This window comes from Ursus americanus, chromosome 9 (genome assembly GCF_024610735.1).
Source record: "Ursus americanus isolate L20-20 chromosome 9, mUrsAme1.1.p, whole genome shotgun sequence".
NCBI classification, from domain to species: Eukaryota; Metazoa; Chordata; class Mammalia; order Carnivora; family Ursidae; genus Ursus; species Ursus americanus.
In genome coordinates, this window is record NC_142135.1 from 47,724,526 (window position 1) to 47,736,910 (window position 12,385).

Consider the following 12,385-nt stretch of genomic DNA (forward strand, 5'->3'; position numbering starts at 1 on the left):
TTGTGAGAATTAAATGAATTAATGCATGTAAAGTTTTCAGCACAGCATTTGAGACATACTGGGCCCTCAATCAATGCTACCTTAAAAATAGGGCTTGGTTTTATAAAACCTATGATTTTGATATTTCTCTCTTACAATATAGAAAATAAAACAATTGGAACTGATCCTACCTCTGTGGGCTTTTTTTACAACAGCTTTTTTTCTTTTTTTTTTTTTTTTTTTTTTTTTTTTTTACTTATCTGTACGTCCTGATAGGCAGAGGTGATGAAATAGTGGCCTATTGAAGGCAGAGAAGTTCCTATGAAACCCACAAGTGGCGGTTTCAGCTGTTTACTGCATGCTGGCCTGCAGTCAGTTATTCCAGGTATTATCTTTGTTTGCAGAAGAGAAAACTAAGTGGAAGATCATGACGAGCTCCGACTGGGGATATGATGACAAAAACGGTAAGAGTTCTTCTGCTCATGTAGATCCAAATAATAGCTCATTGCCTTTTCAGTAAAAGGGGTATTGAGCATTTAAAAAAATAAATACAATAAACAAAATAAGATAACTGTACAGTCATAGGTTAATCGTTTGAACTGCCTGACTTGAATAATTACATCTTTGCATGTACTCTTAGCACTTGTCCTTCAGGATACAGTTGTCTACGAAATGTATTCTCTGTCTCTTCCTCTCTCAATCTCTCTCTCTCTATATATAGCGAGAGAGTACTAATAAATATATATAGATATATTATATATAGTGTATAATATATAGAGTACTAATATATATCTGTAGTATATAACATATGTGTATATATGTACATATATGTTAGTATATAACATATATATGTTATATATATTAGAAATCTAATACTAATAGTAAAACATTTATAGTTGTGTTGACAAATATATTATTTTATAGGATAGTACAGAAAAGGTGCATTCTCAAATGTTGAATTTTCATTAAGTTAAACAGAATACCATTTAAGATACCTGGATAAATTATAGTCTAATAAGGAAAGAACTGGTTATATTCCTAAAACTGGGAGTCAAACATTTGATGAAGTTTTGATTGTATGCATGTGTTTGCCTTGGTAGGTCCTGAACAATGGAGCAAAATGTATCCCATCGCAAATGGAAAAAACCAATCTCCCATTGATATTAAAACCAGTGAAACGAAACATGACACCTCTCTTAAACCTCTCAGTATCTCCTACGATCCAGCCACAGCCAAAGAAATTATCAACGTGGGGCATTCTTTCCATGTAAACTATGAGGACACTGATAACCGATCAGGTGAGCAATAAGATCCTTCTGGTTATATTTTCTTCGACTCTACTAGGAAAATTTAAACAATAGGACTTTAAGAAACACAAATGCAATCCTCTGTCTTTTGTGCATATGTGTAGTGCACGTGTATAAATTTCCTGCAATCTGGTGAAGAATCTTGGACTTCTTGAAAACTCCCAAGTGGTAAAGATGATTTTTGGAACCCCCAGCTCCGTCTTTTTTCAGTCCTTCTCATCCATGACACTATCCTATCTCTTCCGGTCTCTAATATCTTTACACTCACTTCACACTCTCTGAATAAACAATATTTTTTCCAAGAAGGTCTAATGAGCCATCATAGAGAATATAGAAACGGAAAAGGCAAATATTTTCTAATTGGAATGAGGATAGAGGAACACAGTGGGAAAGAGAAATGGAGTGAAAAATATATTTTTTGCATCCAGAAAAATGACTCTAGGGGCGCCTGGGTGGCTCGGTCATTAAGCGTCTGCCTTCGGCTCAGGTCATGATCCTAGGGTTCTGGGATGGAACCCCACGTCAGACTCCACGGGAAGCCTGCTTCTCCTTCTCCCACTCCTTATGCTTGTGTTCCCTCTTTTGCTGTTTCTCTCTCTCTCTATCAAATAAATAAATAAAATCTTAAAAAAGAAAGAAAGAAAGAAAGAAAGAAAGAAAGAAAGAAAGAAAGAAAGGGAAGAAAAATGACTCTATCATTGTAAAGTGCTTGGGTACCAGTAAGAAAATGACTCTTACATACATCTTGCAAAATTTATTCTGTGCATAAGTATACTTATCTATCTCCCCCTCCCCTACTAGACTGTAGTGACTGAATTCTTCATACCCCAGAACTTAGCACATTTCCTGCTACATGGTAAGATTTTCACAAATGTTTCTTGAATAATTCATTAAATGTCGATTTCATAAGACAGCTCTGCTGACAAAAGGCAAAACCTTTTTTAGCACTTTCCTACAAGGTTCTGAGCCTAAAGTTTAGGCACCTTGGGGCTATGTCCATTGTTGATATTAGATTAGATCTGGTATTATGTGTGTTTAATGAATCATGTGATTACATAAACTTTTGAAAATGACATAGTCATTCAATGTTAAAATTTTTAAAGTGACTCCATTGTCTCACTGGCACTTTCTCTTGGTCCCCGGACAGGCATTCTCAACAAAGGTGTCAAGATACTCATTGTGTCTTGACTAGTTACAAAGTATGTGATGTGTAATTTGTTACTCAAAATGAATTACTAAAGATCTTAATGCATACTGTCTATATAGTCTTTGTTGAAAGAATGAATGAATGAATAAACCTGCATATTAAAGCAGAATCAAGGAAAACCCTGTAAAACTGTAATTCATTCACCTTCCAATATACTTCCTTGGCAGCAGAAAAAGGTAAAATTAGGGACAGTTGGGTGGCACAGTCAGTTAAGCATTCGACTTTTGATTTCGGTTCAAGTCTTAATCTCAGGGTTGCGAGTTCAAGCCCCATGTTGGGCTCCACACTGGACATGGAGTCTACTTTAAAAAAAAAAAAAAAGGAAAGGACAAAAAGGAAAAGATAAAATTACAGCTCGTATGCTGAGAACTGTATATAACTCAATGCAATGGTCAGAGACACACCATACATGTGAATACCATCATCATGGATGTGGGGAGGAAAATCCAACAAGAAAAAAACTGGCGCTGGTGTTTGTTTTCAGTTCTACTTAATCCAGTTTAGTGTTGGCTTACGTTAAATGCAACGATAAGCAGGAGCTTATGATCATAAAACTAATAATAGTTTTTTTTTCTTCTAGTGCTGAAAGGTGGTCCTCTTTCTGAAAGCTATAGGCTCTATCAGTTCCATTTTCACTGGGGCAGCACAAATGATTATGGTTCTGAACACACAGTGGATGGAGTCAAATATTCTGGAGAGGTAACGTAACTTAGTAAGTGAGAAGAGATAATTACGCTGAGACTTACTTTCAGAAGCACCTGCTTTATTACGTAAGTGACCCTTATAATGGCTCCAAAGGAAAGAGCATTCTCGGCCCTATAAGGAACTCCCGGGGCCCATTAAAATCAAACACACACATACCAGGTTTGGTAATTGGAGGAAATTTTTCATGTGAAAAATGCAACTTGGAGTTGAGCCCAAGAATCATCTCTGTCTTCAAAATGGCTCAAATAACCGTTACCTTAACATCAGGCTAGCTCAAGACGAGGTGCTACTCTCCTTAAAGCTCTGACTCTAAACTAACCACACCATTTGCTTCTTATTCAAGTGTTCGAGTTTGGACACACTGGTGGCATGGGTGTGGCCAGGCTGGAACACTTCAGTAAGACTCTACCAAGAGTGCACGTTTAATCACAGGAATGGACACAGAGAGTAGCGTATGCCTAAATGAGGGTCTGAGGATTCCTGCTGTAGGCCACCAACCTCCAGCCTCTTGAATTGCCCTCACATGGAAGTCTGTGATCCCTCTCAAGATGTTTTGTCTGTATATACACAGAAAAATCAAGAGTATTTACATCAAACTGTCAACAAAGCCTCAGAGAGATTGAAGGAGAAGACATTTTGCTCTTTATATGTATGAATATAAAATATATATGTACCCATATATACAGGCTGACTTTTTATTTTACTTTTACAAAATGAATTTGTAATACATGTAGTTTTGTGCCTTTTTTCCTACTTACCAATTTATCATAATAATTTTCCAAGTCAACAGAGTAATTCTACCTCATTCTTTTAATTCTCATTCTTTAAATTTTATTTCAATGTATGAATATATCGGAATTTATTTAACTGGCCCTCACAGATGGACAATTACAATGCCCTTTGCTTTTTATTCCATTGGTTTTTTTACTTTTACCAAAATGTGCTTCAACAAATACCTCTGTCCATATACCTTATGCTCTAGTGAAAGCACATAAGTGGGGCAGATGTTTTTATAAGAGGGATTGCTAGGCTACAGGGTATGTGCATTTTTTATTTTAATAGAAGATTTGGGAATTTTACATAAATATAATTGGTGTTATGTTACATTGTAAAGCTTGGCTAATAACTTTTAATACTACAGAAGTCCATTAAATGTTTCTTTCCTTTCTCCCTCAAAAAACTGAAAGTAGACTAAAGTCAAATGGCCTGGGAGCCTAAATTAATACTATCTTTTTAGAGGCATATCTGGTTGCATCTAAGACATCTAAGTCAGTGATCACCTCATCTAAGTTAAGAAAAATAAAAATAATCCAGGCTAGAGATGAGAGGCACTCAGCCACAAAATTCAGCATGCAACTGAGGACAGAAGGGAGGATGGGGGGAGAGCTGGAGTTGGGGGGAAGGAAGGAGGAGGAGAGAGGAGGAAAAGCAAGAGAGAGAGAGCAAGCGAGAGAGATTAAGGAAATGGTATGTAGAAAATTAGTTAACTTAAAGTGATACAATTGACCAGATGAACATTTTACATTGGGTGGTCAGAAAAGGATTCTTTCAGTAGTGGCATTTGTGTTCAGCCCTAATTCAAGACAAAAGGCTGCCATTGACAGATTATGGGGAAGGCCATTACAAAGAATATCAGCACTTAATGCAAAGACTTGAAGATGTGAACCAAGTAAGTAAGATGTGCTGAGAGATGGCTATTGATACGTGGGGAAAGTCAGAAATTAATGATAACTGTTGTACTTTTTGATTGAGCAATTAGGCTCAATCAAACAGTGGTACCTCTTCCAAATGAAATGGGTTTGGCAAGGAGGAAATCAAGAGTTGTACTTGGCCATATTAAGTTTGAGATACCTGTTAGACATCCATGTGGGGATATCAAGAAGTTATGAAGATGTCATACATACACATTGGATATTCGGATCTAGAGTTCCGCAGAGAAGTTAGGCTAGAGATAAGGATTTGACAGGTGTCTAGATGTGCTTGAGAAAATGTGTTCTTGGCCAAGACTCCTAGACTCTCCAGGAACCCCTTCCCATAAAGTTACTAAAAAGGACCTCGCCTGACAGAAGTTATTTCAGTTTTCTTGAAAACTAGTTAGTTGGAATTCCTGATCTTTTCATAGCAAAGCAGCTTTTAAAAAGGAGTAATATTGAAAAGTTAAGATATTTTGGGAAAAGAAATTTTGCTCTCTGGTTCCACGGAAATTGAAAATTGCTTGCTCTACTCAATGTGTATAACCCTTCTGAAGAGCAAGAATGTAGCCCTTCCCATCCGCTGGATGAAGGTTCACCTAAATGTTATCTAAGCCAAGATATGTCTTCATATAGTAATAGTTAATTTATAACGTTTTGTCTTTACAATGGCATCAATAACTAATTGACCACATTATCATTTTTAGTTTCACCTAGTTCACTGGAATTCTGCAAAGTACTCCAGCTTTGCCGAAGCCATCTCACAGGCCGATGGTTTGGCAATTATCGGTGTTTTGATGAAGGTGAGTTACAGAGTTATAGAGTTCGGCTAACACTATTTCTTACCAAACATCAAAATAGTATAAAATAAAGCAGAAAGATATTTGAGTCTTTCTTTTTGAAAAGGTTCCATTTTACTAATGGCTACGGTACTTTGCTACTGTTTTCTCTTGGCTTTTCCCTTTTTAAGAGAGAGTTAAGTTTCAGGTAGAGATAGAATGGGAAAGTGTTGGAGTGGGAGGGAGTTTCTATTTTCCAGATTTTCCAAATTCCCTTTCCTCTAAACTTCCTACTTCCTAGGTTCAGGAATTTATCAATTTAATATATCATCAGGGAAAAATATTAAGAGGATTGTTGTTCCATAAAGAAGGTTCAGTTAATGTTTAAAATGGCAGATGTTGTTTAAATCCTCTATAGGAGTGTCCCTAAAAGTTCTGTAGGGAAGTTATTATTAAACTGGGTCTTTTGGGTTCTACCCACCAAATTCCAATATGCAGTTTCCCCGTCCCTCCCCCACCTCTAACAAGCAACTCTTGAACACCAGCAGAGTGTCCAGGAATTCAACTCAATTCTGACACTGTCTACACAGAGATAGCATTAGGTTCCGCAGGCTAAGGGTTCAGACTTGCAAGATTACTACAGTTCCCCCACCCTACTTCAGATGTCAGTCTCAAACCCAGGTTGTTAGCTGGGCTTCTGCCCCACTGACTATAAATCAGAGGTTCCTCTGACTTCTTCCTTGGGTTTGAAGAGGTTTGATTAATTTACTAGCACAGCTCACAGAACTCAGAGAAACATTTTACTTATTGATTACTAGTTAACTATACAAGGATACAACTCAGGACTGGCCAAATGGAAAAGATGCATAGGGCAAGGTATGGGGAAAGGCAAAGAGCTTCCTTGCCCTCTCCGGGCACACTGTTTTCCCTGTATCTCCCCGAATTCACGAATCTGGAAACTCTCTATACCCAGTTCTTTTGGGGTTTTATGGGGACTTCATTATGCACATGATTGATTAAATTATTGGCCATTGGCAATTGATTCAAGCTCATGCCCCTACCCCTCTCCCATTCCCAGAGTTCTGAGGGTAGAACTGAAAGTTCCAACCCTCTAATCACATGGTTGCTTCTCCTGGCAACCAGCCCTCATTCTTGGAGTCAGTCCAAAAGTCCCCTAATTAACATAACAAAAGACGCCTTTATCATGGTCAGCACTTCGGAAATTCCAAGGATTCTAGGAGCTCTGTGTCATAAACATGTTTCTCATTATAAATATCACACTTAGGTGGCTAACTTTTGGAATTATAGTAATTCTAGCTAACCTTTATCGAACACTTACAACACACCACACACTGTACCAATTATAACTAATAAAGCAGGCCAAAAGTAAAAGGTTGTGCTTGGGTCACACTTTTGCTAAGTTCCTGGATTTTGACTTGTATATCCTTAAATATCTTGCCATATTAAATTAAAACTGAGCTTTTTGTTTGCCACTTTCTCTGTGCTGTGAAAAATGACATGCACAGAACCATTTTAAAATGGAGCCATAGTAGCCATTGCAGGAGAACTGCCTTGCACACCCTGCTTTCTGAACCTTTGAATTGGGCCAAACCACCAACACTCCAAGAAGTCAGCAAGAACAAGAAAATCCTATTTGAGAGATCCGAGAAAAGTGAACTTTTGCATAGTGACCACTTCATCTGACCTATCAGTGAAGTAAGAATCCCATCCTGCTTGTAGCACCAATGAACTCTACTCAAAACCACTTACATGATCTTCCTTTTCCTCTATAAAAACCCTGAGTCTATGTCCTGTAATGGGAATGCTCTTTGGGTTTCTACCCCAATCTGTGTACCCTGAATTGCAATTCTTTGATGTCAAATAAATGCTTTGCCTCTAGAGCTGGTTTCTCGTTTTTAGGCTGACAGTGGTTACACGCTATGAACAATTTATAGAGGACAAGGGCCCACCGCAAGGACATGCGCCCAGCAAAATTCCCTCTCCTAAAGCAGACAGAAAATACCTTACCCTTCTTCAGTTACTGTTTTTAATTGAAAAAAAAAAAAAGCTATACATAGTTTGACTTTATAACAATTTCTAACTCACATTTTTGTTTTTTTTAATCTCCAGGTTGATGAGGCCAACCCAAGACTGCAGAAAGTACTTGATGCCCTAAACGCAGTTAAAACCAAGGTCAGTAGACTAAATACACTGGTTTAAAATCAGAGAAACAAGAGTCCACAGAACTGCTGAAATCATTTAAATACGTATTTGAAGTGGGGAGTAGGAAGGCTAGAGCAAAAGCTACCAATTTGAAAATCAAGGTACAACTAGATATTGCTCACTTCTGAGAAGGTCTCTGACTCAGGTATTTGTTTTGTTTTGTTCTTTTCTTTTTCCCGGTTTTGTGTGTGTGTGTGTGTGTGTGTGTGTGTGTCTATTTCAGCAGCATGAAGCCTAGAGAATAGGTTCCATAGCCATTTAAATTTTCTTTAAAAAGTATATCCAACTAAAACGTGATTTTTTTCCCATTTCACAAAGGAAATTATCTGTTTCTTGAGCAGTACAAAAATGCAGGAGTTAAGGGTATTCTTTTGAGACACCATTAATATGCCACTCACAAACAATCAAAATAGAAAATAGGAATAAATAGAATAAGGTTAAAACATAACCAATATGCATGTCAGTGATGGTTTTGCCACTGAAACAGTATCCGGCCTCATTCCTAAAGAAACAATAAATGTTTTATTCTGGAAGTGAAATATCTTTTAGAGAGGATAGATTATTTAAAAACTTTTTAACCTTTGTTTATGTTCAACCAGAAGAGGAAGGAAGGAGATTATTTGGTCAAAATGTCAGTGTAGCAAATTTTCAGTCTTCTATTACTTTTACTGTTTATATCTATAAACACAGCAGTGTTTACTATATAGGAAAAATTAATTAAATTCTCAGCTAAAATATCAAGACAATATATATGCCAAGATAATATACCATAGGTATAATATATGTGTATGATGTAAGTATTTTAAATCATGGTATATTGATATATTATTTTCTTTTTTCTTCCAGAACAAACGAGCCCCATTCACAAATTTTGACCCCTCTGCTCTCCTTCCTTCATCCCTGGATTACTGGACCTACTCTGGCTCTCTAACTCATCCTCCCCTCCATGAGAGTGTAACCTGGATCATCTGTAAGGAAAAAATCGGTATCAGCCCACAACAGGTAGAGTGTCAAAGATGGAAGAGTGGAAATTGGGAGTACAAAGCCATAATATCACTTCAATTCATAGTGTTATTGGGGGCATTGTGGTTTCAAATAGATTTTTGAGGAGTTTGTTTTCCGTTCCTACTGAAAAAGACTCATTTCTGACATAGGTCTATTGAATAATCAAAAAAAATGTGTATTATCATACTGCTTTTTACTTTATATAGGAAAAAAAAAAACTATGAGATTCTGAACCTCCTGCTATCTTTTCCACCTTCTTCAGGATAAATCCAACCTTGTTAAGTGTCTTCCTAAAAGTTTCAGAAACAAAGAAAAGATTGCTACTGGAAGTTCTACTAAGACTTTGGGGAAGTATGGCTTGAAACTGACATACCCCAAGAGCTGACGAAGGGTTTTTGTTCTTTTTTGAAGCTCTAGTTATTAGCTATCCAACAAAATATGTCTTTAATTATTGTTTATAATTATGATAATAATAACTACCATTGATTGAGCAACTCCCTTTGTTAGGTGCCTTACAAAGGTTTTGTCAGCCAATTCTCGTAACAAACCTATAGGACAGGCAATGTCCGGAGCCTCCTGGTAACAGATGCTTCTGAGCATATGCCACATGCTGTGTACCATTCTGAGAACTTTATATGTACTAACCCATTTAATCTTCACCACGACCCAATGTAAATAGCTGACAGTGTTTAATATTTTTCCTGTCAGCTATTTAAGAAGTCTGTTTCACACTACTCTATCCATATAAAATTTTACTTATATTAAATCTATGATTTGTAGTGAAATGTTGAGGGCACGCCAATTTTTTTTCAGGTGCAATCACTATTTTCGCTTTCGGTGGAGTCAGTAGTTTTCTAGGCCAGTTGACGTGTTTGTGGAACTCTTAAAAATTCGTCTACATTAAATGACAGGTTTTTTTAATAAGGTGATATTTTAAGTAAAAGGTAGGGGTATATTTGGGGTGGGAAAGTGTTTATTCTGAGAGCTGATAAATTATCACGCATTGTGGCTTCACAAAATAAGCCTTCAGCCGTAGCTTAAGTTACTCTAAATGGGCTAGATTTTTAGCAGAATAGGATGTAAATGCTGAGAACAAGCTGATGGTTGCCAGATGGGAAGGGGTGGGGTGATGGGCATAATAGAGGAAGGGGAGTGGGAGGTAGAGCTGTGAAATGAATAAATCATGGGGATAAAAGGCACAGCGCAGTGAGTATAGTCAATGTTCCTGTAATTTTACTGTATGGAAACTGAGGCAAGAAGCAGAACATCTTTCACCTAAGGTAGCCCAGTTGACAATTCTGAGAGAGTTGGCCTTCTAATCCAGCCCATCACTAATAAGCTAAACCAAATACCTCGTTCGAATAAATGTGAAGGAATGTTTGACTTCCTCCCTTCCCATTGGTGAGACCACTGCAATCAGCAACTTAGTTTTCTAAATATCAGTGCATTAATAATACTAGAAATAAAGTGTTTTGTGTAACTTTAATAGCCTCTGATAACTATTTCATCCTGCCTCCCAGCTGGCACAGTTCCGAAGCCTTCTATCGACTGTTGAAGGTGACAAGGCTGTCCCCATGCAGCGCAACAACCGACCACCCCAGCCTCTGAATGACAGAATAGTGAGAGCTTCATTCTGATGGGACCAGGAAGGAACGTCTTCTTTCTCAAGGAACACTGCCCTGCTTCTGACATAATCCAGTAAAACAATTCCTAAGAAACACATTTATTTCAATACTAGCAAGGCAACATAGCTGCAAATTCAATCTCTAGAGTGAAGTTTTATTTTTATTCTTAATGCTTAACCCAAATAATAATCTATTAGCTTGTAAAACTTGTGCTTAAATTCAAGTTTATTTTGTGGAATTCTTTATAATTGCAATTAAAGTATACTGAATAATTTCTTAGTGATTTGTATCTGTTTCTTTTTGTTCAGTTTAGTTGAACCAGTAAAATAACTTTACCCCTTTCTTGTCTATTATGTACTCTGTTTTTTTAAATATTAAATTGTTTCTGGCCCATGTACATTCAAAAATCTTAAGTGCCTTATTTGCAATATTATTTTGCCTCAAACGTAATAACCTAAGAGGAGCTTGAGATGAAATATTTCTTACTCTTGAAGCAAATAAACAGCTAAGATGACAACTGTTTTTAATATTACTATACTGGCCCAACACTGCTATCACTTGTGTTCTCTGTGATAAAAATGGTATCTTTTTTATGGGAAGATGTTGCTTCTGGTTGTTGCTTCCACTTTTCCTCCTCCCATTAGCAAAGTCATTAGTTGTTCCTCCCCGTTATTATAACTAGTTAGCTTGAATAGAGAAACCGTAATTTAAAACTTGAAGAAAATTCACCAGTGAATGGTTTATAAAAATGATGGAGTCATTTGGACTTAGAATCATATGAAACATCATATAATCTTTTAGTCAGATGTGTGCTTAACCTGCAGTCCGTTCTTTCTGAGCCATATCTACAACCAGAATCTAAATCTTGTGTCTAGTGTGTAGTCTTGTGATTCACTTTAGCTTCCTTCTCCGTGACTAAATGTAAGGAATTGTATTAGAGACCAAAGCCTGTACCCATTCCAATGTCTTAGTGTTGTCTAATGTTACAGAATCGGTCAAAAGGTCTAAATAAACATAAGCATAGTTTAAAAAGAAAGATAAGCAGGGGCGCTGGGTGGCACAGCGGTTAAGCGGCTGCCTTCGGCTCAGGGCGTGGTCCCGGCGTTCTGGGATCGAGCCCCACATCAGGCTCCTCAGCTATGAGCCTGCTTCTCCCTCTCCCACTCCCCCTGCTTGTGTTCCCTCTCTCGCTGGCTGTCTCTCTCTCTGTCAAATAAATAAATAAAATCTTTAAAAAAAGAAAGAAAGAAAGAAAGAAAGAAAGAAAGAAAGAAAGAAAGAAAGAAAGAAAGAAAGAAAGAAAAGCAGATTCTTCATTGCTCAGAAGGAGCTTTTGGATAAAGGTTGTGTTAAAACCATACTGAAAGACTTCTTTTGAATTTTTGATCTGGGGCCCAGAATTTAAAGAATCCTGTTTATTAAAATGTAATAGATACAAACAATACTTTTGCTCTGCTCCCATAAGCATTACATAAATAGAAAACAATTTCTTTGCAAAAGTAATCTGTGTATATTACTATATATTTGCCAGACATTGAGAAAGCCTGAAACTGTTAAAACTGTCCTACGATCCTCTCATTTCACATGAGTCACACTGAAAGGATTTTAATTCTAAAGTTATCAAAAGTCATCATGAGAGCCAAAGAAAAAGGGGTATGAGTTTAATTTGAGACATATATCTGCATAAGGTATAAAAGGTATAAAAAAATTCTGCACAAAGATAGCTACAAAATGTATCTGCTCGGAACACACAGTATTTGAAAATATTTTCTGGAAAGAAACTGAGCAATTAAAAAAAAAACAAATTTCACAAGAGAGACTCGAAAAATACTTAATGACCCGTGTATTTTTTAAGAAGGTTAAA

The 12,385-nt window shown here is 36.9% G+C and overlaps 1 protein-coding gene across 1 annotated transcript; it reads left to right on the forward strand.

Annotated features, from left to right (window-relative positions):
• The first annotated feature begins 296 nt into the window (after positions 1-296).
• Positions 297-10,804, forward strand: CA1 (carbonic anhydrase 1). Its single transcript, XM_045806038.1, has 7 exons — positions 297-443; positions 1,080-1,277; positions 3,074-3,192; positions 5,597-5,692; positions 7,799-7,861; positions 8,738-8,893; positions 10,417-10,804. Exons 1-7 carry the CDS (start codon positions 338-340, stop codon positions 10,531-10,533), a joined length of 855 nt encoding a protein of 284 aa, XP_045661994.1. The 5' UTR covers positions 297-337; the 3' UTR covers positions 10,534-10,804.
• The last annotated feature ends 1,581 nt before the right edge of the window (positions 10,805-12,385 follow it).

Coding starts and splice junctions, on each gene's coding strand:
- CA1 (XM_045806038.1), top strand. CDS start 338: ATGCTGGCCTGCAGTCAGTTATTCCAGGTATTATCTTTGTTTGCAGAA. Junction 5,693..7,798: donor TTATCGGTGTTTTGATGAAG/GTGAGTTACAGA, acceptor TTTAATCTCCAG/GTTGATGAGGCCAACCCAAG. Junction 8,894..10,416: donor TCGGTATCAGCCCACAACAG/GTAGAGTGTCAA, acceptor CCTGCCTCCCAG/CTGGCACAGTTCCGAAGCCT.